This window comes from Eulemur rufifrons, chromosome 3, assembly GCF_041146395.1.
Source record: "Eulemur rufifrons isolate Redbay chromosome 3, OSU_ERuf_1, whole genome shotgun sequence".
Taxonomy (NCBI): domain Eukaryota; kingdom Metazoa; phylum Chordata; class Mammalia; order Primates; family Lemuridae; genus Eulemur; species Eulemur rufifrons.
The window spans coordinates 61,367,185-61,393,207 of NC_090985.1; the positions used below are offsets into that span (position 1 = coordinate 61,367,185).

A 26,023-nucleotide genomic window follows, 5' to 3' on the forward strand; every position below is an offset into this window, starting at 1 on the left:
CGAATTAGGAAACTGAATCTCAGAGACTTTGCCCAAAGTCACGCAGCTGATAAGGAACAGAAGACTGCACTTAAACCCAGGTCTGCTGATCTTGAACTTTTGGAACCTCTGGGTTTTTTTCTGGATTCATCTTTTTGTATTAGTTAAGAAATATATCATTGTTACAAAAGAGCATATACGACATTAAGTGTATACCTTTAATAATGATAATAATAATAATGTGAATGCCCATGTAACCCATCACCCACCTTAGGAAATAGATAGATCATTGCTAACACTTTGAACCACCATCCAAATTTTGTGTTTATCATCCCTTGCTTTTCTTTAGGTTTTGCCATATATAGATGTACTCCTAAACAATGTATTGTGTAATTTTGAATACTTTTGAATAATTCTGTATATATTCAGTGGATTTGCTTTTTTAACCCAATATTATGTTTGCAGACTTCATCCATATTGCTGTGGGTACTCAGTAGCTGTTGTTTAGGCAATTGCATTGCTGTGTAGTATTCCATTGTATAAATGTATCAAAATTCATTTTTCCACTATTCCTGATGATGGACACTTGAGCTGTTTCCATTTTTTTCCTATTACAAAGAGTGCTGCTATCCTTGTACATCTCTCCTTCTGTCCATGTACAGAAGCTTCTGCTTCTCTGGGCTATGTACCTAGGAGTGAAATTCATACGCACATCTTCGTATTTACCAAATACTGCCAAATTCTTTCCAAAGTCAATAGCATCAGTACTGAATAAGAATTTCTGTTGCTGCATGTCCTTACCACCAATTGGTATGTAAATTTTTTTACAAGTGTGTTTTGCCAACCAGCAGGTGTAAAATGGTTCTCATTGAGAGTTTTAATTTGCATTTTTCTGATTACTGGTGAGATGGATGTATTTTATATGTTTATTAGCCATTCATATTTTTTTTAGGAAGAATACCTGTTTATTTCTTTGCCCGTTTTTCTCCTGGGTTGTCTGACTTTTTCTTATTGACCTGTAGAAGTTATTTATGTATTCTGGATGTGAATTCTTTTTCAGTTGTATGTGTGATACATAAATGTTCTCAGTTTGTGACTTATCTTTTCACACTTTGTGGTGTCTATTGATGTATAAAAGTCCTTAGTTGTATTGTAATTGCATTTATCAATCTTTTCCTCTGTGGTTTGTACTTTTTGTATTTGTTTAAGGAATCCTTCCCCACAATTATTAATAAATGCGTTATAAATAATGCTTACTTATAACACAACTAGTGTTAACTGAATTGTGCTAAAGATAAATTTTTTTCAAAAAAACTGTTTTGTTAATGCTGCAAGTGGATGATGCCAGGCAAGGTAGGGAAAATGTAACACTGCTCTCAAAGTTTCTGGTAAAGTCCACTTCAAATGATGTGGCACCAGAATAGAATTCTTCAGATTAACTGAGGAAGACAGACTCCACATTTCAGCACTGAGGACAGGAAAAAAATCAAATGCTTTTGGCATCCTGTGAAAGGAACAGGATATCTCCAGAAGAAACCCCACACGAGGTAGAGGCCATCACAGAGTACAGAACAATCTCCACAGCTCTGCCTACACTGCTGGGACCAAAATAGTTCACATGGCATTCCTGCCGCCTCCTTGTGAACTGTGGGGAAGGAACACTGGTCACGAATTCTTCGTTTCAACCACCCCCACACACTAGGACAGCAGCAGCAACCGCAGTGGCATCTTGGAGTCTGGAGAACAGCACGTGGTAGGCTGTATAGCATATCATCTCTGCACCGAGTATCGGCTTCCTCCCCAAATGAGAGGTTCTTAGCAAATGTAAAGAAACTGAAAATGATTTTTTCGTTAGAAAATAAATGGGAACAAGTTGAGTGTAGCAGAGTGTCAACTAAAGAAAAAAGTGAAGCTTCTAAAGAAGTAAAGTCAGTTTTGTTCAGAAGCCTTACTGCAGACTGAAGACCGAGGCCTATAGCCCAGGAGTGTTTCAGTTCACAGTTTAAGTGCGGGTGGTGGGGGTTCAAGATGTGCAAAACCACATCCAGGTTTTGGTATAACCTGGTTATAGATTACTCAAGTGCATTTGGTAATAGAGTGTAGAAGCATAATCGCTAACCCCATCAGATGTTATTGTACGTGTAGGAAAAGGCAAGGACTGGGGTAATTTATCTTTTAAGGAATATAGTGACTCAGGGGCCGTATGCTCTATCCTGTTTTGCCTCTAAAGCATCTTTCCAGAGAGCTGCGTGTCATCACAGAGTGAAAGGCTTTATGAAATTATATTGGCAAGCAGAAGCAAACAAATATGGCTTTTTACATTTGCTGCTTTGTCTCACAAGAGTATGGGGGCCAGATCATAAAGGGTGTCATATGCCAGGTTTAAAAAGTGTGAACTTTATTGTGTCATTGGGGAGGTTTCAAGGTATTTTAAACAGGAAAGTAACACGATCCATTTAGTATTTTGCTTGTTAGCGACTGTACAACTACTTATAATCTGGCTGATAGAAAATTCTAAAGAGTGAGTGAACCAGGCTCTGTGGGCTTCCCTCCCACCACCGCCACCACAATTCCTGTTAGATCTGGCTGGCAGAGCTCACCTCTCACTCTCAAGCCTAGAAATGCCCAAGAATCACTTTCCCAGCCTACCTTGCTCCTGTACCTCAGGGATGGCAGAGCAGAAAGATGGAAGTGACATCATAGAACCACATAGAGACACATCCCTCTGGAGATAACAGATACTTATTTTTAAAGTCACTCTTCTTTGGATATTCTGTTACTCGTGCCCTAAAGCATACCAACGGAAAGAAGCATTAATAAAATAACTGATATGAATTAATGTGATGTCATAAAAAATATAACAAATAGACACTTCTTTTCTTCAGATATTTATTTGAAATAAATCAGCCTCTTAAAATTAGGAATAGTTAACTTAGCTATCATTATTAACTGTTCACTCAACATTTTGGGTGCTCAAGCAAGAAACTACACAACCTCCAAGAGGATGTGTTTTGTTTTTTCTGTATCCGAAATGACTTTTTCCTCACTTTTTTCTCTCATTTGCACATTTCCCCTAAGAAACACTGAAAACTTTCTCCCTGTTCCCTTTGAGGCAGCAATGTCTCTTTCATGAAGTCATGGAAGTCAAAGCACATTCTCTAAGAAGAATCTCAGCATTGTGTAAATGAAAGAATTGCAAGTTCAAGAGCTTCAGGCAGCAATATAATGTTCTCAAAGGGAAAAACTCCTTACAGATCATCTGTGGTAACACACTAGAATTTGAACACAGGTAAAACCAGAACATCTGGTTAGAGTTCTTAAGACCATTAACACTATCTTTCCATCCTAAATTCATCTATTACAGTAGCTGGCAACTTGTCAGCAATTCTTTCTGGTCCCATCTGAAGTAAACCCAATCCATTCACCAAATCCACGATGGGGTCCTCCAGCCACCACTGGGAATTCCTTCCTTCATTCCAGGAATATTTACCAAGGATCTACCAAATGTTGGCACTGAGACTTAATCGCTCGGATCTTTACTCTCATCCTGCTTACTATATTTTGGGGGAATGCATTACTTTTCCATATGCAAACAATTTTAAAAATATAAATGAGAAAAACTATATGGAGATAGAGAACTGGAATTGCCAGCTAGAGACGGGAGATGGTAGCTGCTTAGGTTTGGTCAATGTCTCCTTTCTCTCCCATTCCCTTAAGCACATTGGAGATGATCTCATTCTCGAACCCCCAGGTGCGGACACCGGGCAGGCTGGTCAGTGAGGATGCCGAGCAGAGGCCCGGCGGGCGGGAGGCCGCACACGGCCGGGATCCCCGCGGGCACCTCGCGCCGGGGGAGCAAGGCCCGGCCGGGCGGAATGGCGGGCGGGCACAGCACCTGCGGCCGCGCGGGGGCGGGAGCCAGGTGGCCTCCGCGCGCCCGCCGCGCCCGGCACCGAGCAGGAAGTGGCTGCGGCGCGGCCCGGGCGCGGCTTCCTCGCGGTGCAGCCAGGCCGGGAGGCGGCCACGGCCCGAGCCCGAGCACCGGGAGCGAGACCTAATGGCGGGCACCGGGGACGCCGCCTCGGCTGCTCTGGACGAGCTGTCCCTGAACTTCACGTACTGGGTGCCGGGCGCCGGCAACGGCTCCCTGTCGAGCGCGTGGTACCGCAGGAACCAGGTAAGGGCCGCCGCCCTGCAGCCCCGCGGCCCGGTGCGCACTGGGCGGGGCCGCCGCGCCCGCCACCCCGCGCAGCCCCGGCGCTGGCTCCGGGCGCCCCTGCTCCTCGGCCGCCTTCCTGCCAACTCTCGGGAACACACCAGCGCTGTCCGAGTGGGAAGAGCTGACATATGACGTTTCCACGCATTGACTTAACCCCCCCCTTATTTGGGAGAGCAGGGCCCCCAGTCTTCCTCTCCGGGCATCAGTCACCGGAGGGGGCGCCCAGGGCTTCCGCCTGACCTCTGCGGACTGTCCCTGGGCCTCTGGGTCCCCACGGATCCCGCCTCCCTAGCCTTATCCCGCCCTCTTCTCCCAGAAGGATTCTAGGAGTGTGGGGGGTGAATTGTACTCATTTGCACCCCAGAATCCTTTTACAGTTAAAAAAAAAAAAAGATGACATCCCGTTCTCAAAGGCAGGGAACTCAGTGAGGGCAACCAAATGTCAACTCGCGCAGATGCCCTGCGTGTGTGTCCCCGGTGTCTCAGCCCAGCTCTTCCATTTCCGTGCCAGGAACACTGATATTCTCAGGTTGCAACTGCAGGGCTCTCTCACTCTTTCTCACCGGCCCTTTGGGAAAACACTGTCAACCTAAACAACGCCAGTTTACACTGGAAATATACATTTAACAAGATCAAAGGGGACTGGAGCGCCCATTTATTTTTGGTTTGGTTTAAGATCAGAGAAAGAGCTCTGGCCAGCCCTTCCTCCGGCAGCATTCGTATTCTTTCCAGTCGGGGCCAGTGAGCTTGAACACACTGACTCCAGGCTTCCTCCTGTTTTCATAAGTGCTACTTTGTTCTTGTTCTTTAACAAAACCATTGATATTTTTATTTTACAACAATATAATCATAAAATATCTGTTGCTATTGGTCTAAATCAGGGATTTTAACCAATAATCAAAGATCTAGATTCCTTATTTATGCTTGAAAAGTGTCTCAAATGCTAGTTTCTGAACGCAGAAGATAATTTTTGTGTAAGGAATAAGTAAGACAAGTAAGCATGTCCACCTTACTAATTTTCAAGAGGAGAGACTATTGCTTTAAGTCCATTTCATCACAAAAGATACTAAAATAGGAAAAATGAGGGGACTCAGAGCCTCTTGTTCAATGTTTGTACCTTTTCCTCACTTCTCTCTTTCCTTACGCCCACAGGAATTACAAAGAAAAGAATCACTTTTTATGGGATCTTCTTTGAGTATATCTGCTATATTATGCTTATACTGGATGCATTCCCAATAAAAGTTTAAGAATGAGTTATCCCCCTTGGTAAAGAAATTGGACAGTTAGTAGATGTGACCTACCATGGCATCATCCAAAACAGGAAAACATTGTTTTCATAGTGGAAACTTCTGTAGTCATTAGTTTTCTTTGACATTTCCTGGAATTCTTGATTGTCTTGGCTCTCTGATACCCAAACACAGATTATCATGTGACATTAATGTAAAACAAATAATGTTTGCAAAGCTTAATTTGCCTTTGACATTGTGTATTTGTACAGGTTAGAAAGGGTGTATTCAGAATATGCTAATTGTAATTACTGAGCTGACAACTTAACTATTGCTGGTTTGAGATTAGACTGTTATCAGCTTTTCCTACTGTTTTCTTTATATTTTTTTCCTTTATTACAATTGGGAAACAAGGAACTTCTCCCACTGTTGTGCAAATTTAGGCCACTTATAAGAAAGTGGTATTTTATCCTTTCAGTAATTGCATTTGTTTTAAGCAAAAGTAAAAATTAATTTTTAAACTTCATTCAATAAGCATTTTATCAAGTGCCTCTAGTTGTCCAGGCCAGTAAAAATAAAATGGAGTATAATTTTTCTTTTCTTTTCTTTTTTGACACTAACAGAATGGAGATGGCTGAAAATGGGGTGGCTCCAGAAAAACAAAGTGTGAGATAATAGTTTTTTGACTCCCACAATCAAAATTAACCTTGGTTGCTGGCTGGCCAGGGTTTAATGATGCTTGCTTCTGTCAGTTTGTCACAACTGAAATACCTGCAGCATCTCGTTGTTGATAGCCCAGCCAGGTACCTTTCTGAACATTTCCCTACCAAGGGTACAATTCTGCTGTCATTCTGGTTGCAGTGGAAGATGGAAACTGACTGTAAGGTGAAAGCATGGTTTAGGGTCTTGGGCATAGTCATGGATTGCTCTGAAGGACCAGTGAAGAAGTTTGGACTTTCTCTTGTAAACAATGGGGAGCCACTGAAGATATATATATATTTTGAGTAGGGAGTGCAAGAATCAAAGCAAATTAAATAAAAGAAATTTAAAGTAGGATTAGCAGGATATAGAGGCCTCAAACAGGCCAGCTGTGGATGAAATCCAGTCCATAGGTGTGTCTTGCTTGACCTGCAGCGAGGTTTAAAAAATGTTTAATACATTGCCAACATTCAAGAATGAGATAAAATATAAAAGTTCAAGTTTCCATCATCTCTTTAAAGATTAGAAGTTCTAGCAACAGAGCCCTTTTCCTACATGATCACAGTGAGCTGGAGTCCCCCACTGTAGCCTCTCCCTTTGTTCTCATTTCTTTTACCTGTTGACCCCCAAGCCCACCCATAGGCATTTCATTGGCAACCAGCACTAGAGTCTGTTGACTTGTACTTGGGCAAGTCACTTAATTTCCCTGGGCCTTGGTTTCCTTACCAGTAAAATCAGGGTTGGACTAGAAGATCTCCAAGGTCTCTCATGCTATATCCTTGCGTAAATAAGGGCCAAACCAGGAAGATTGTAGAGGGAGTGGACAGGAGAAGAAAAATGTGGGAAATATTGTGAAGGAGGGTTTTGCTGTTGGTTCTTTAAGTTTATGCATATTGCTAAATACCCAAATTCACAATTACATTGTCAGAAAGGTTTATTCTGCATAGGGTGAGATGAAACTTCAGAATTTTTTATGCCCTTTATTTGAACTTTTGATTTTCAGTGGCTTGAGGTTTTTTTTTTTTTTTTTTTTTTGAGACAGAGTCTCGCTTTGTTGCCCGGGCTAGAGTGAGTGCCATGGAGTCAGCCTAGCTCACAGCAACCTCAAACTCCTGGGCTTAAGCGATCCTACCGCCTGAGCCTCCCGAGTAGCTGGGACTACAAGCATGTGCCACCATGCCCAGCTAATTTTTTCTATATATATTTTAGTTGGCCAGATAATTTCTTTTTATTTTTAGTAGAGACAGGGTCTCGCTCTTGCTCAGGCTGGTCCTGAACTCCTGACCTTGAGCGATCCACCCGCCTCGGCCTCCCAGAGTGCTAGGATTACAGGCGTGAGCCACCGCGCCCGGCCCAAGTGGCTTGAGTTTTTAAAGTCAACATATCTAAAGGAAAATTGATACAACTTGGCAGAGAAGAGGCAAAGTGAAGAGACTGACATTTTTTATGCATTTATCATGTGACACTTTATAGCTATTATCTCATTTAAGCCCCCCAACGACCTCATAAGGTAAATATTACCCTCATGGTTCATATAAGGGAACTGTGTTAAATAACATGCCCCAAGATCTTACAGCAAGTGGGTTTAACTGCAAAGCTATTTTTAGGCCATGCCTGAAGGCCATTGCTAGAAAGTAAGGCTTGAAAACAGTGTGATGTAAGAATAAATGTGAGGGAGACTATGAATGTGGCTTCTGTTGCTGTACTGGAGAAAAATCACGTTGAGCTTTGTATTGCCTTTTTATTGATTTTCCTTTGCTACCGTCTATCTCTTTCCTGCTGGTAGCTGTGTATGACTGTCTCTTAAAAAAAGAAAAGAGTCAAAGCTTGCAAATAATCAAAGGGCTGGGTAGAGGTTGTTGGTCCCTTCCATTTCCTTCTTAAGAAAAATCCTTTTTCTGTTTTGTTTTGTTTTATTTACGTTTATTGATTTTTTTCCCCCTTCCTTATGTATCCAATGTGGTAATTTCCCTTTACTAAATTTTCTAGGAGAAGTATGTGTAAGGCAGCAGGAAGGAGGAAGGAAGAAAGAAACAGATGACCTCAAAGCAGCTGTATCAAAGCTTTTGTAAAAGAATAAATAAGCCTCCTGGTCCTTTTAGAGGAATAGTTTTAATGCACTTGTGAAGTTGGCAGACCAGGTATTTGCGTTTAAATCTACCTGATACCCTCCTTATGGCTTGATTCATACTAACTAATTGTAATATTCACATTGATGCAGTCAAATCCAGGCTGTGGGAAACTCTGCCAGTTTATAGGTTTATGTGGCCTACTTTCTTCAAAAATCATTTTTACAAGAAAAAAAGGGACAGAATGGATGGTGGGAGAATCTATAGATTAAAATAGACTTAAAAGACATAGCAGAAAAAAGGCAACTACAGTTGTACCAAGGGGTATACACTTGGGTGATAAAACTATATGGAAAAGCAAGAAGGTGATTGTCACAAAGACAGGTTGGCGGTTTTTCTGGGGCAGTGAGAGGGTTGTGATGGGATTAGGGCAAAGGGAAGGCTTGGGCAGGGACCCAATTTCTGTATTGATGTAGATGGTGGTTACAAGGGTGTTTGCTTATGATAAGTCATTAGAGTAATTTGTTTATCTAAATAATTCTCTTTGCAGTTGTCTATGTATATTATATTCTACAACTTTAAAAAGTTTAAAAAATAATATTAGCATTGCTATGACTGTTCAACTTGCATGTTTCACCTAGGCGGTGTGGGATATAGTGTGCCATGTTCATTTTGTTTGCTTAGGAGAATTATTTAAACAATTTCTTTTAAAATGTTAATGATTATTCAAATTGGCCTTTGAGAGCTTACCATGGAAAGGATGACATTCCCCAAAGTTATCCTGTTTACTCCTGTATAGTGCTGTTTTACAAGCTCAGCCTCTTTACTAAATTTGTTGGCAAGTTTCTCAATTTCTCCATTTTTTGGCTTTCTCTATTAAAATGGAAATAATACATACAGACCTTGTAGGGTTGCTGTAGGAATAAAATGATGCATATCAAATAGTTAGCAAAGTGCCAGACACATAGAAAGTACCTGATAAGCACTAGCTATTATTAGCAGTAGCATAATCAGCCTATATTAAAGGCAATGTCATAAAAAAATACATATCTAATAATCAGTAATTTGCAGCTTCGCTCATTAAAAATGGAAATAAGAAAAATCATGTCAGTTATTTGATGTAACTTTGCTTTCTTTAACTGTAACCACTGTTTCTCTACATCTAGTGCCTTCCTCACTCCCTTTGATGTTTGCTTCCCCTTTACTCTCCAAGAGTAGTCGCATTCCAGAACTCTTCCTAATGAGAGCACTTGATATCTTGAAGTGCTAAGGCAAGGATTCTTCCATGTTTTCTGCGGTTTCCAGACTTCTAGGTTGGGAAGATAGGATGTGTGGTGCTTGGAACAGCTGACAGAGGTGTTTGGTGTCAGTAGTGTGATCATATTTCATAGACCTTGACTGTTGTTTAACCAACCAGCAGGACCAGCACCCCCGGCTGGGAAGGCTCGTTCAGGTTTAACATAAGACTTTGTGCCATTTGTTTTAGCTGGATTTTTTTTTTTTTTTATTCTGAAGGATCAATATTCCTCTGTTCCGTTTATACCTTTTATTACCTATTCCCCTCCCTATGTTCCAACAGACTTACATTCTACATGAAGTCAAAGCTCTTTACTCCATCTGTCATGGCCCACCAGGGTGTCTTAATTGCCTGGGGGCTGGCAGATAGCACCCACTTCTCCTGTGCATAGTTCCCAGGAGGTACACACTTGTACATGTGCTTCACCTGGTCACATGCCCGGCCCTACATCACTCTCGGAATGGTATCTTGTCATCTTTGGCAAGGTGCAGACTGATCCCTAATGTGAATATAGACTAATGTATGTTTAGCCATGAGCTCTACACCTCCCGGAAGATTGTGTTTGCCCTGACATGACTCCTTCAAAGGCCTACCCTGAGCTTGGCATGTCATACCAGGTCTACATAAAATGAAGTCCTGCTGTCTGCCTATGACCTCAGCACTAGTTTCCTAAATCACCTGTTTTAGTCTGTTTTGTGCTACTACAACAGAATACCACAGACTGGGTAATTTGTATACAGTAGAAGTTCATTTGGCTCCCGGTTATGGAGGCTGGGAAGTCCAAGGTTGGGACCTGCATCTGGGGAGGGCCTTCTTGCTGCATTATATCATGGCGGAAGGAGTCACATGGTGAGAGAGTGCACGAAAGAGAGAAAGACAAAGCCAAATTCGCTTTTATAACAAACTCACTCCCACAATAACAACAGTAATCCATTTATGGGGGCAGAGCCCTCATGACCTAATCACCTCTTAAAAGTTTTACCTCTCAACACTGTTGGTTTGGGGATTAAGTTTCCAGCACATAAATACTGGGAAACACATTCAAACCATAGCATCACCTGGCCTCACCTCACCTTCTTTGTAACTCTCAAATTGTTTCCTTCTTTAGGAACTTGGACCACTGGCCTGAATTCTTTAGCTTGCAATAGGAGTCAGTCTCTCTTCTGGCCTTTGAACTTAGCTTCCCTACCAAGAATGCTTTGTAAGTTAAGAGGCTTTAGGTTGCACGTTATGGAAAACCTAACTTTAACTGGCTTAAATAATAAAAGAAATTAATCCATTCTTGGATTATGTAAAAGGCCAGAAGAACTCTGGGTTCAGGCAAGCCTTGATCCAGGGATTCGAACAATATGTTGAACACTCAGTTTCTCACTCTCATTTTAAACTTTTGTTCCTCAGAGTTTTTGGTTCCACTTTTAGCAGATTCATACCTCTGGGCTCCATACGCCCTTCCACTCCCAGGAGGGAAGAGCTTGACTTTCTCAACCACTAAAGAAAAAACATGGGCTTTGGTCTGATTAGATGATGTTTTGTCCATGTCCTGTCCCATACCAGTAACCAAGGCCAGAGTCATGGGGCCTGGTGTTCCCAAAGCACCTTGGTGAGGACTGGACGCCCACATGATGATCACCAAAAGAAGGGGATGCTGTGTGGCACAAACAGCAAGTGGTCTCGAGTCCTGTCCTGTGGATTATTGTCTTCATGAGAAACCCTCAGGGGAGCTCCCCTCCCAGCTCACCCAGGACCTTCCCTTTCTGTACCCTGGCTCACATGAGAAGATCCCCCGCCCCCTGCAAATAACTCCTCATTTAGCCTGACTTGTCTTTGCACGTAGGACCTAAACAGTAATCTCCTTAAAAGCTTAGATTATAGGTTTAATTTCTGAAACATTTTTATTAGCATCATCTCTAAGCAGTGACTTATTTCCAAGTTCTAGACTTATCCACTCCCCTCCAAAGAAATTCTGGAAAGGTCTCTGGCCTTTCCTACTGATGGAAAAATCAAAGGGAGTCAGCTGTCAAAAGCAGTGTCCCTTGCTTGGTCTCTATCTTGCCTCCACTTGCTTGGCAGTTTCTTTACCCTCAACAGCTGCCTTTTCAGTAGTTAGGAATCTCCTAAAAGTTTAGCGCATTTAGCTGAAACCGGTATGGTGTGTGAGTGTAATGCTATGTGGAATCCTAGAGGCCATGTTAGCATTGTGAATATCTTGTTCAAGTTTGAGGTGAATCCTGTGAATTCTTGGGGGCGGTCTTTATTTCTTCTTCAGCCTCTGAGCTTGCAGGGATCTGATTGTTCCAGGGCTGTTTGGAAGATATCTGCACTGTGTTCCCTCTTGTCACAGCCCACGTTAAGCCAAATCAGCTAATTGACAATGAGGGCCTGAAATGCAACCAACATTCCGTGCAGCAAAATCATGAGCAGAGAGCAGAGAACCCTTCTCAATACAGAAGTGATATTGAAGAAGTTTTCACATGGACTGTGTCCTCAAAAAGTAGCTGTATTTTTGTGATGTACGTGTGTGTGTGTGTGTGTGTGTGAGAGAGAGAGAGAGAGAGAGAATGCTTTAGAAATACTTGAAAAACATTTGAAGAAGTGGTTTGCAGTCACCCTCCTTATATTATCTGATGGATTATTTACATTAAATTTCCAGGGCTAACATAGTACTGTTATGTGATTGTAAATAAAAGAGCCAAAACAGAAGTGGAAATATTGTAATATACCTTTGGATATGGCTACTGGTGTCACAGCAGTGGAGAAGGGGGCAGTTCTTTGTGAGCAATGTTTGAGCAAACCCAATGTTATAAGCACCACAGCCATAACTGTGAGTCACACGTACAGCATTCTGTGAGTCTTTCAACTACATTTGCAGAGCCAAATAGCAATTACCATCCATGAGTCCTATGGGTGTCACATGTGCATTGACCACGAGGCGTGGTGGGACCTGGCTGCTGGACCAGTGGGATGTGAGGATTTTGCCAGGAATATGGAGTTTGGGGCCAGGGGAAATTAGCTTGGCTGTGAGGACTAGCCCTTTAGAGGTAGTGAAGAGCCCAAGTCACAAGAGATACAGAAAACTTGAACTTGATTCCCGCCTTGATTTCAGAAAGATCTAGTCGGGTGGGTGGTGAGGGCAGAGATCAGTGAGTGGGTGGCAATGTCATGATCTCTCCCCATATTGAGGCAGAAACTCACCCAGCGTCTGGTGCCTGACATAGACGATAGAGCTCAGTCTTCAGGGGAAGCTGCTGGCAAAGTACTGTCGCAGTTCAAGGCAGGCATTGCACTCCCACAGCAGGTATGTACTCACTCCGGAAACCCAGGCGGGTGTGGGGGAAAGGGTTGCAGCTCAGGGAGCTCAGAGCACCCAGCTTAGGGGAGGAAGGCTTGTTCCAAACCTGAGGTAGACCTGCAAAAGGCAGCCTGCAACCCTACTTCTTTCGAAACAAAGGACTGTGGGTTGTTAAAATTATTATTAGAAACATGTTCTTGCAAAGTATGAAAGTTATGGGGCCCTATATTGATCTGGACGCAAACGATAGCATTCCTTTGTGTTCAGCGTGTCTGTCCTTGTTTCAGAGATTCTCTCCCCAATATTATACAGGATTAAGTTGTAATAGGTCCAAGTTTAAAACTTCCTTAACTGGAACCTTGCCTTTTCTTAACTATTGTTGCTTTTTTTTTTTTTTTTTTTTACAAAGTATTAAAAGCCCTCAAAGGGTGTGTTATTAAATGTAATACTTTTCCCATAAATTTTGTTCTGCTGAAACTTAAATTTCTCAGAAGCCAAAAAACCGATGGCTTCTTAGTAAAGCTAAGGCTTATCCTGAATAGAATTTGGTTTTTTAAAAATAAGGAATGTACAATTATGTAAGTAAATGTGTTCCCTAGTAAAAGACAAATGTAATAGTTCTTAATTGCATGGGAAGGCAATATGTTGGGGTTTTCTGCCTAGGTTTCAAGGTTGATTAAAAATTGGCACGAAACAGCTTGTAGAATAGCAACGATATACTGTGTTATGTAACCCTGACCTTTTCTGTTGGCTTTTAAATCACCAGATTTGGATCTAGTGTCATGAGACTTTCTCAGGATAGGAATGAAATAACCTTATAGCATACAAAAACCAAGACAAATTAAAAATCTGTTCCTGACTGAAAATTTTTCTTTCTTCTTTTTCACATATGGGATTATAGTTTTAACTTGGTTTGTGTTAGTATTGCAGACAACTCAATTATCTACAAGAGTGAAGGAGATTAGCGGTAAAAATAGCACAACCCATCCAGTAATCTAAAAAGCATTACCATATTTCTGGTTGTCTCCAACATTTGCTGCTAAGAATATTGTTTCTTTAGGGCCCTGTTGTAATTTGCTGTCCTCACTGCCCCTACTTCTAGGCTGAGCTCCTGCAGCAGTCTCCTACTTGGTCTTCCTGTCCCCTGGTCTCCCTCCCTGCAACACCATCCTCCACACTGCAGCCAGGATGAGCCTTCCAAAAGCCAAATCTGGACCTATCCTTCTCTAGTTTAGAGTCCTTCTTGTCTTAGCACCGCCTAGAGACCAATGGCACAAAAAGGCTCTTGCCGGCCTCTCCAGTCCAGCTACCCTGTGGTCCTCTGCCTCAAGGCCCTTCAGGCCACCCCCTGTTTACTACACCTTGTGCTACTGTGCTTGCTTTGTCCTTTGCTGGAATGCACTCACCCTCATGAGTATCACCCTGTGAGGCTTCCCTAACTCCCTCCCTGGGGTAGGCTGAGCAATGACTTCTCAAAAGATACCTGCATCTTAATCCCAGGGTCCCTGTGAATGTTACCTAGCATGGCAAGAAAGGACTTTGCAGGTGTGATGATGATAAGGATCTTGAGATGGGGAGAGTATCCAGGATCGGCCAGGTGAGCCCTAAATGGAGGGAAGCACAGGGAGATTTGACACCAAAGAGGAGAAGGCGACGTGAAGCAGTGGTTGCGGTGATGCAGCCACAAGCCAAGGAAGCCAGCAGCCCCCAGAAGCTGGAAGAGGCAAGGAACGGATTCTCCCCTAGAACTTCGAGAGGGAGAGAGAGCAGCTCCCCCAAACTCCATTATTTCAGCCCAGTGAAATTTGATTTCAGACTTCAGGCCTCCAGAACTGTGAGAGAATACATTTTTGTTGTGTTAACCTACCAGGTTTGTGGTGATTTCGTATGGCAGCCACAGGAAACGAATACACTCCCCAACCTAGGCCTGTTCGTACTCGGTCTTCTCTGTTCCCACAGGTTCCACGGAGCATACCTCTGTCATAGATGTCACAGGCTGTGGTCGGTTTGTTGTTGGTTGTGCTCTCTTCTTCTGTGCTTCTTGAGGGTATATCGCATCCTTGATTCCTGACATAGGACCCAACGTTTAGCAGTTGCTGAATAAATACTGAATGAATGAATGAATAACATCTGATGTGAGCTTCCTTGAGTTGTCTGTGCCCCATGTCTACCATCTTCTCTCTGTCATCTTCTCTCTGTCACTTTCACGTCCTTTCCCTCCACATTGTGTTTTGCTCAAGCGAAGTCTACCTGTGGTTTTAAGTTGTGCAATGGTTTTATTTTTCTCATTAACATCTTTTCTAGGTTCTGCCAGCTTCCTTTTTATTTCTTTTCTTGTTATCATCTCTTCTAACTCTATTTTTAAATGAATCCATATTCTTTTTAATTTCACTGAGCCTGAAAAGCAGGTTGTTTTTTTTTTAACTTCTTAACTTGAAAAAATTCAAACGTATAGAAAAGTAAAAAGAGTAATACAATAAACACCATATGTCCTTCACCTGGAGATTCATCGGTTGTTAACATTGTGAAATATTTGTTCTCTCTCTCTCTCTTTTTCAATATGTATATAGTAATGGACCATTTGCAAGTCAGTGGCACACATTATGAGTCTTTGCCCCTCAATACTTAAAGATGCATCTCTAAAAATTTGGATGTCCTTCTGTCCCCTCCTAACTGTCTTGGAGATGGGCTGTGTGCTTACCTGTTTACTAGATGCAGATGCAAAACAATCCCAGCTCATCCTTTTTTTGGGGGGGAGGGGGTGGAGACAGAGTCTCACTCTGTTGCCCAGGCTAGAGTGCCGTGGCGTCAGCCTAGCTCACAGCAACCTCAGACTCCTGGGCTCAAGCAATCCTCCTGCCTCAGCCTCCCGAGTAGCTGGGACTACAGGCATGTGCCACCATGCCTGGCTAATTTTTTCTATATATTTTCAGTTGTCCAGCTAATTTCTTTCTATTTTTTTTTTTTTAAGTAGAGATGGGGTCTTGCTCTTCTTGCTCAGGCTGGTCTCCAACTCCTGAGCTCAAACAGTCTGCCCACCTCGGCCTCCCAGAGCACTAGGATTACAGGCGTGAGCCACGGTGCCTGGCCCCCAGCTCATTCTTGAGAGTTTACTGTAAGATGGGGTGAACTGAACACCCACATCTCAGACACATCGCCCGGCATATACAGGCCCTTAAGGTCATTCCTGCAGTGATTAGTTGACCTAAATCACTCAACCTATGGTATTGCTGATACCAGAAACTAGATCTCATTTCCTGTTCAGGCATGTTTTACTGCCTAGAATAAGAGATAACATTATTCCAGTTGTTGAGTTGAATACAACTATTACTATGTTTAAAACTAATTCAGAATCTATGGTTATTTTCAGCTATGTACTAACTGCTTTGAGATCTGATTCTGAATTTATGTTTTGAAGACAGAGCCAGGAATATGGCTGAGTTCGAAGCCAGAACTGGGACCAACTATTACCAATTCCACACACCATTGTGTTGTCATATCCCATCTCCATCTGGCCAAACTTCCTCCCAACCCCCGCCATAGATTGTGGGTCAATAATACAATACTACAGGTCAAATTGACATATGTAAAGAACATTCTGGCACCAAAAAAGCAGAATAGAAGATTGTTATTCCAAATAAAATTAAAACATCTTAATACATATTGGTACTGCTATTTTGAACTTCATCCTAGACAAATTATTTGCTCTGGCTTCCACCATCTATTTGCCAAGACATCCTGGAAAAGCCAGCAATTAAGCTACAGAGGTGACAACACTGACCACTGCAGAAATCTAGGGCATCTTCTATGTTTCTGGCCTGTACTTGTAACTACATTAGTAAGATGTGGAGCAACCTTTCTTCCTGACTACTGTTACTGCTTTGTTTCATTTGCACTTAGAAAAAAAACCAAATTCTGCTAATTAAAAAGTTGCAGTACAAGACATTGACTAGCCAGAAGGTTACCTTTTACAGTCTATAAATAAATAGTGATTCAGCAGTCAAAATTTGGCTACTGTCTAGCTGTGTGACTTTGCATAAGTCACTTTCCTTCTCTGGCCCTCTATTCTCTTTCCTGACCAGTCTCCAGAACAGTAAGGGGAGAGGGAGGGAAGAGAGAGAAAGAAAAAGGGAGGGGTGTGAGGGGGGAGGGGAGGTTGAAGCTTCCATTAATTCTAAAATGTTAGAAAACAGATAACATGTTGAATAAGTAATGATGTAAACTAGACATCTTTAACCTAATTTTAATGGCAAATTTATAAGGGCCTGCTGAGTGTATGCAAATGACACTTCTGATTACAGATGAAGAGTTTATAGTCATTAAAACACATTTACCAGAGCTTCTAATTAGAAACAGTATTTAGTAGTGGTTACCTCAATTTACTCTATGTCCTTGAAGGTAATCAAAGCACCTTCTTTTAAAAGGACGGCAAATTTGAAGCTTCCCTCCCCAACAATTAGGGACATTAATGAGCACTTACCATATTGCTATTATTCACAGGTATGTATTAAATGAATTTAATGGGCATGCAATCAACCTTGAATAATTAGACAAGATTTCAGAAAAATAAAGAATAAGATATGCTGAGTATTATCAGGAAACTGTTTCTGACAGCTGCTTTATACCTATATATTTCTTGTTTTTTCAGTTTAATATGAATTCACTAGATTTTAAAAGTCAGCAAGCAGCTTTTTATTGCACTATTAATTGTTGGAATCTAAATTCTGGAACAAAGTTTTGCTCTCACAGAAACTAAGTGTTCAGTTTATTCATACCTTATTTGATTATAAAACAGTTACTTCCTGTGAGATCATTGTAGGGCTCACAGGTCAAAATTTACTATTTCTAGATAGTTTATAATCAATCTGACAGTAGTTCAGTTCAAATAATATTTAATAAACAACTTCTGCAAAGTCTATACTAGTCACTAAGCTTGCAAAGATGAGTTGATGAGCAAGTCATAGCTCTGCCCTCAGGAGCTTATAGTCTCAAAGGGAAATGGACTTGTAAAAATTAATTACACTACAGCATGATGTATGTACTGATAGAAGTCTGTAAGACTCAGTTCAGAGATGAGAGGTCAGGAAAGGTAATAGAAGATAGATCTGAAGAAAGTATCTAGAATTCAGAACAAAGAGATAAAGAGTTGGAAACTATGAGAGCGATGTTAGGAAACAAGGTGGTTAGAATGAAAAGATCTAATGTTCTGGTGAGAGAAGTTCCATATGGAGGGAATAGAGAGAACAGAGGATAGATGACATTTAAAGGGATAATGGTTGAAAACTTAACAAAATCTGTGAAAGACATGAATCTTCCGACTGAGGAAGCATGAGTCCCAAGCAATACATAATTCCCATATAAAGAAATTATAGTGAAACTCTAAAAAAACCAATGACAAAGAAAATCTTACAAGCACCCTAAGAAAAATGAGAGATTACATACAAAGGAGCAACAGTTAGACTAACAACCCTCTTCTCAACAGCAACGATAAGGGTCAGAAGACAGTGGAATTATATTGTCAAAGTCCTGAATGACATAACTGTCAGTCTGTACCTCTATACTCAAGAGGAAATATGACATGAAGATATTTTCAGAGTGATAGAGAATTAACAATTCAAAGAATTTTACTGAAAGAGCTACTGTTTTCTTTAGGAGGAAAGATACTGAATCCAGAAGAAAAAAAAATAAGATACAACAACATAACATCCAAAACATGGAAGCAACTCAAATGTCCATCAACTGATGAATGGATAAATACAATGTGATATGTCCACATGGTAGAGTATTACATAGCCATAAAAAGTAATGCTGCACACTATATATAGGAAACATACTGATACGTGCTACAACATGATGAGCCTTGAAAACATCATGCTAAGTGAAAGAAACCAACATAAAAGGCCACACACTGTATGAATCTAGTCTTATAAAATGTCCAGAATAGGCAAATTCATGCAGACAGAAAGTAAATTGGTGGTTGCCAGGAACTCAGGGGAGGAGAGATTTGGAAGGGACTGTTAATGGGTGTGGAGTTTCTTTTTGGGATGATGAAAATATTCTGAAATTAGATAGTGGCAAAGGCTTCACAACTCTGTGAATATACCAAAAACATTGAATTGTATGCTTTAAGAGGCTGAACATTATGGTATTGAAGTATAGATCCATAAAGCAGCTATTTTAAAGGAAAACAGTAGTGAGCAAAGAAATAGGTAAACATGGATAAATAAAGCAAGTATTGACTGTATAAAACAATAATAACAATGACTAGGAACTCTTATCATTGCCACAGGGAATGCAAATTGGTATAGCCACTTCGGAAGATAACTTTATGGCAGATTTATTCATAATTTCCAAAACTTGGAAACAACCAAGATGTCCTTCAGTAGGTGAATGGATAAACAAAACTGTGGTACATCCAGACAATGGAATATTATTCAATGCTAAAAAGAATTGAGCTATCACGCCATGAAAAGACATGGAGGAAGCTCATATACATATTACCAAGTGAAAGAAGCCAATCTGAAAAGGCTATATGCTGTATGATTCCAACCATATGATATTCTAGAAAAGGCAGAACTAGGGAGACAGTAAAAAGATCAGCGGTTGCCAGAGGTTAGTGGGGAGGGAAGGTGGAATAGGCAGAGCACACAGGACTCTCAGGGTGCTGAAACTATTCTCTCTGATACCAAAGTGGGGGACACATGTCATTAGACATTTGTCAGAACCCATAGAATATAAAAAACCAAGAGTGAACCCTAATTTAAACTATGGATTTTGAGTGATGATGATGTTTCAATGTGGGTTCATGAAATGTAACAAATGTACCACTCGGGGTAGGGGGCGGATGTCAGTCATGGGAGAGGCCGTGCGTGTGTGGAGGCAGAGAGTACATGGGAAATCTCTGTGCTTTCCTCTTAGTTCTGCTGTGAACCTAGAACTTCTCTAAAAATAAATTCTGTTTAAAAATAATAGCAATAATGACTACTTTGCAGATATAAATGCAAGGTAGAACTAATACATTAGCCAACAACGTGTAAGATAGGAGAGAAGAAAGGTTGTAGCTAAAGCAAATGGAAGTTTTTATAATGCTCAAGAGGATGGGAATATTGATGAACTTTAGAATTTATGTCAAGAATGCATGATAAATTTGTGGAGAAACTGGATCACGCATATGCTGCTGGCGGGAATGTAAAATTGTCCAACAACTCCGGAAAATAGTTTGGCAGTTCTTTTCAAAACTAAAAATGGACTTACCACACAACCGAGCAATTACGCTTTTGGGCATTCATCCCAGAGAATGAAGACATATTTCTCTGTAGAATTTGTACACGAATGTTCATAGGAGCTTTATTCATAACAGCCCCAAACTGGAAACTACTCAAATGTCATTCAGTGAGTGAATAATTAAATCAACTGTGGTACATCCATACCATGGAATACTACTCAGCTATATTAGAAGGAATGATCCAATAACTTGGACGAACCTCAAGGAAATTATGCTTAGTGAAAAAAGTCAGTTTCCAAAGTATACATGCTTCTAGATTCCATTTATATAACATTTGTGAAATAACATAGAGATGGAGAATGGATTAGTGGTTGCTGGAGGTTAGGGAAGGGGAGGGGAAGAGGATGGGATGACACAAGGGAATCTTATGGTGAAGGTACAGATGGACATCTTGTTAGTGGTGATAGCTACACACACACCCACACACACACAGCACACACACACACGAGTGCATGCATAACTGATGAAATCTGAATAAGATATTACCATTTACCAATGCCATTCTCTTGGTTTTGATATTTCACTATAGTTGTGTAAGATGTTAACATTGAGGGAGGATTAGAGGAAAGGTGCATGGGACCTGCCTGTACATTTCTTTGCAACCTACTATGAATCTACAATTATTTCAAAATGGAAACTTAAAAAAATGTAACAGTAATTACTAAGAGAATAGAAATAAGATGTGTAATTTCCTAACCAGAAGAGCTAGGGAGGAGGGGTAGAGAGAAAATAAAGAAAACTCAGCCAATCCTAACAGGATGTAGGAAAGGAGAAATTGGGGAGCAAAGAAGAGGCAAGAAAGATAACTACAAACACACACAAAAAGATAGTAGAAATAATGAAAATATATTACTAATCACAGTAAATGTAAATGAACAAAACTTCCCATTTGACAGAAAGTCTCAGAGTTTTTTTTTTAAATCCAGTTATTTCCTGTGTTTAAGAGATCCAGCTAAAATGTAATGACATAGAAATGTTCAACGTGAAGTAATGGGGGAAGAGGAAATATCAAAAGAAAGCAGGTATATTAACATCAGATAAAATAGACTTCAAAGCAAAAATATTATTGAGATTAAAAGAGTCCATACATAATAATAAAAGAGACAATTATCTGGGTAGATAAAACAATCCTGAACTTATATACACCCAACATTATAGCCTTAAAATATATAACACAAAACTCAGTAGATTTATTTTATTTTTTTATTTTTATTTTTTGAGTCAGAATCTCACTCTGTTGCCCAGGTTAGAGTGCCATGGCGTCAGCCTAGCTCACAGCAACCTCAGACTCCTAGGCTCAAGCGATCCTCCTGCCTCAGCCTCCCAAGTAGCTGGGACTGTAGGCATGCACCACCATGCCTGGCTAATTTTTCTATATTTTTAGCTGTCCATATAATTTCTTTCTATTTTTAGTAGAGGCAGGGTCTCGCTCTTGCTTAGGCTGGTCTCGAACTCCTGAGCTCAAACAATCTGCCCGCCTCAGCCTCCCAGAGTGCTAGGATTACAGGCGTGAGCCACTGTGCCCAGCCTGGATTTAAAGGGAATAAATGTACAAATCCATGTTTGTGGTAGAATTTTAATATAGCTTCCTTGGCAATTGATAGACAAAGCAGTCCAAAATTTAGTAAGAGTATTGAAGATTTGACCAATGCATTAATGGAGATAGAATATGTGGATAGAATGAATAAATGTATATATAATCTTCACTCAGCAATTAAATATTAATACTTTCTTTTCAAGCATGCATGAAACGCTTATAAAACTTGACCACACACTAACAGATCACAAAACAAATTTCCATTTACACCATGTACTAGGTCATAAAGCAAGTATTGATTTACACACAGCATATTTTCTGACCACAACTCAATAAAGTTAGAAATTAGTAACAAAGTAATAACTGACACTGCATTCATTTTTAATTTTTTTTAAAAACACCTCTGAATAATATAAAGCTCAGATAAAAATCATAAAATAATTAGAAAATATTTAAAATTAAATGACAATAACTGTACATTTTAAAACTATGCATGCAGCTGAAGGAGTGTAGTTAGAGGGAAATGTCTAGCTGTACTTGCATATATTATTATATAGGAAGAAAGAGGAAAGCCTAATGAGTTGAGTCCAAAGAAAAAGATGAAAAAAGAAAAATTGAGTAAACAAAATAAAAATAAAAATGAGGAAGGAAAGAAATATATTTATATCAACTTCAGAAAGAAGTTACTTAGCTCTGGGAGGGAGAAGAGACTGGAATAAAGTTAGCTACATTTTCGGCATTTTATTTCTTTGGGCAAAAATATATACCTGTATACTTTGTGTTTTTAAAATTATTTTATTTTCTATAGCAACTTTATTGAAATGTAATTCACATACCATACAATTCACTCATTTAAAGTATACAATTCATTGGTTTTTAGTATACTCAAAGAGTTGTGCAACTATCACCACAATTAATTTTAGAACATTTTATCACCTCAAAAATATGCACATCCCCCACCCCTCACTTTAGCTGTCATCCCCAAGCCCCTCATCCATCCCAGCCCTAAGCAAACCACTAATCTATAATACTTTCTGTGTCTGTACATTTGCCTATTCTGGACATTTCACATAAATGGCATCATAAAATATGTGATGTTTTGTTACTGGATTTTTTCACTTAGCATGAACTTTTCAAAGTTCATCCAGGTTCTAGCACGTATCAGTATTTCATTCCTTTTATGGCTGTGTAATATTCCATTATTTGACTATATCACATTTATTTATGCATTCATCAGTTGATGGACATTCGGGCCATTTCCAGTTTGGGCTACTATGAATAATGGTTCTATGGACAGTTGCATACAGGTATTTGTGTGGACATTTGTTTTTATTTCTCTTGGATATATACCTAGGAGTGGAATTGCTGAGTCACATGGAAATTCCATGATTAACTTTTTAAGGAACTGCCAGGTTATATTCCAAAGGGATTGCACCACTTTACATTTCCACCAGCAGTGTATGAGGGTTCCCATTTACCCAAAATACATCCTTTCTAACATTTGTTATTATCTGACTTTTTGATCGTAGCCCTCTTACTCAGTGTGCACTGGTATATATCATTGTGGTTTTGACTTGCATTCTCTGATGACTAATAATGGTGATATATTTTCATGTGCTTATTGGCCACTTGTCTTCTTTGAAGAAATGTCTATTCAGATCCTTTGGCCATTTTTAGTTGGGGTATTTGTCTTTGTATTATTGAGTTGTAAGCGTTCGTTATATATTCAGATACAAGTCCCCATTGATATATGATTTGCAAATATTTTATTCCGTTCTGTGGGTTGTCTTTTCACTTTCTTCATAGTGTCCTTTTAGCACAAAAGTTTTTAATTTTGATGAAGTCCAATTTATCTATCTTTTTCTGTTGCTTATGCTTTTGGTGTCATATCTGTAAAAACCCATGGCCAAATCTAGGTGATGAAGAGTTACCCCTATGTTTTCTTCTAAGAGTTTTATAGTTTGGCTCTCACATTTAGGTCTTTGATCCATTTTGAGTTAACTTTTGTATATGGTGCAAGGTCAGGGTCCAACTCCATTCTTTTGCAAGTGGCTATCCAGTTGCCCCAGCACCATTTGTTGAAAAGATTAGTCTTTCTCCATTGAATCAGCTTAGCACTCTTCTCAAAAATCAATTGACTGTAGATGAGTTTATTTCCAGACTGTCAATTCTATTTCATTGATCTGTATGCCTATCCTTATGCCAGTACCACACTCTATTGATTACTGTTGCTGTATAGTAATTTTTGAAATCAGAAAGTGTGAGTCCTCCAACTTCTTCAAGTTTGTTTTGGCTATTCTGGATTCCTTGAGTTTCTGTATAAATTTTAGGATCATCTTGTCAATTTCTATAAAGAAGTCTGCTGGGATTCTAACAGGAATTGCATTGTATTTGTAGATCAATTTGGGGAGTATTGCTATCTGAAGAATATTAAGTCTTCTGATCCATGAGCATAGCATGTCTTTCCATTTACTTATAATTTCCTATAATTTTTTCAACATATTTTGTAGTTTTCAGAGTGTAAATTTTGTACTTCTTTTGTTAAATTTATTCCTAAGTATTTTATTCCTTTGATGCTAGGGAGAATAAGGGCTCATGAGTGCAATCTATGGTAGACAGATGATAGCTCCCTGGAAGAACAAACTAACTGAGCTCTTCAACAACAAAATGATGGGAGATCCACTACTCAGTAGGTAGTGACTTCTCCATCACTGGAGGGGTTCAAGCAAAGACTGATCTCTAAGTAACAAAAAGAACATAGAGGAAAATCACATCTTAGAGGCAAGGGTTCTTAATTTGGTATCCTTGGATAGAATTCAGGGGATTGTGAATTTTAACAAAAAAAAAAAACACTACATCTTTATTTGCACTAACCTCTGCTGAAATTTACCATTTCTTTTGATTATGAATGTGGACAAGAAACTGGAGTAGTATTAACAGTACTTATAGCTTTGTAACCAATAGAAACCACAGATCATTTTAGTTCACACTATAGTTATTGCAGATGTCTTGAAATATAGGCATACCTTATTTTACTGGGCTTTACTTTATTGCACTTAGCATATATTGCATCTTTTACAAATTGAAAGTTTGTGACAACTCTGTGTCAAGCAGGTCTATTGGTGCCATTTTACCAACAGCATGTACTCACTTTGTGTCTCTGTGTCACATTTTGGTAATTCTTACAGTATTTCAAACTTTTTCATTATTATTATATCTGTTATGGTGATCTGTTTTCAGTGATCTTTGATGTTACTATTGTAATTGTTTTGGAATGCCACAAACCTCCTTAATCGATAAATGGGTGTGTTCTGACTGCTCCACTGATCAGCCATTCCCCATCTCTCTCCCTCTCCTTGGGCCTCCCTATTCCCTGAAACACAACAATATTGAAATTAGGCCAATTAATAACCCTACAATAACCCTATAATGGCCTCTAAGTGTTCAGATGAAAGGAAAAGTTGCACAACTCTCACCTTAAGTCAAAAGCTAGAGATGAGTAAGCTTAGTGAGGAAGGCATATCGAAAGTCAAGATAGGTAGAAAGCTAGGCCTTATGTGCCAAAGAGTCAGCTAAGCTGTGAATGCAAAGAAAAAGTTCTTGAAGGAAATTAAAAGCGCTGCTCCAGTGAGCACACAAACGATAAGAAAGCGAAAGAGCCTTATTGCTCATATGGAGAAAGTCTTAGTGATCTGGATAGAAAATCAAACCAGCCACAACATTCTCTTAAGCCAGAGCAAGGCCCTAATTCTCTTCAATTCTGTGAAGGTGAAGAGAGATGTGGAAGCTGCAGAAAAAGAGTTTGAAGCTAGCAGAAATTTTTTCATGAGGTGTAAGGAAAGAAGCCATCTCCATTACATAAAAGTATAAGGTGAAGCAGCAAGTGCTAAAGTAAAAGCTGCAGCAAGTTATCCAGAAGATTAAGCTAAGATAATTAAGGAAGGTGGCTACACTAAACAACAGATTTTTAATGTAGATGAAACAGTCTGCTATTGGAATAAGATACCATATAAGACTGTCTTTACTAAAGAGGAGAAGTCAATGCCTGGCTTCAAAGCTTTAAAGGACAGACTGACTCTCTTGTTAGGGGCTAATGTAGCTGGTGACTTTAAGTTGAAGGCAATGCTCATTTACCATTCTGAAAATCCTAGCACCCTTAAGAATTATGCTAAATTTACTCTGTGCTCTAGAAATGAGAAAAACAAATCCTGGATGACAGCACATCTGTTTATAGCATGGTTTACTGAATAGTTTAAGCCCACTGTTGAGATTACTGCTCAGAAAAAAAAGAAGATTCCTTTCAAAATATTACTGCTCATTAACAATGCACCTGGTTACCCAAGAGCTCTAATAGAGATGTACAAGGAGATGAATGTTGTTTTCATGTCTGTTAACACAACATTCATTCTGCAGCTCATGGATC

General features: G+C 39.9%; 1 protein-coding gene across 1 annotated transcript in view; it reads left to right on the forward strand.

The window, feature by feature from the left end:
- The first annotated feature begins 3,706 nt into the window (after positions 1 to 3,706).
- NIPAL2 (NIPA like domain containing 2) overlaps positions 3,707 to 26,023 on the forward strand; it is an 86,058-nt gene continuing 63,741 nt past the window's right edge. The window contains exon 1 of the mRNA XM_069465603.1: positions 3,707 to 4,156. Coding sequence (XP_069321704.1) covers positions 3,707 to 4,156 — 450 coding nt within the window. The remainder of the gene's footprint in view (positions 4,157 to 26,023) is intronic.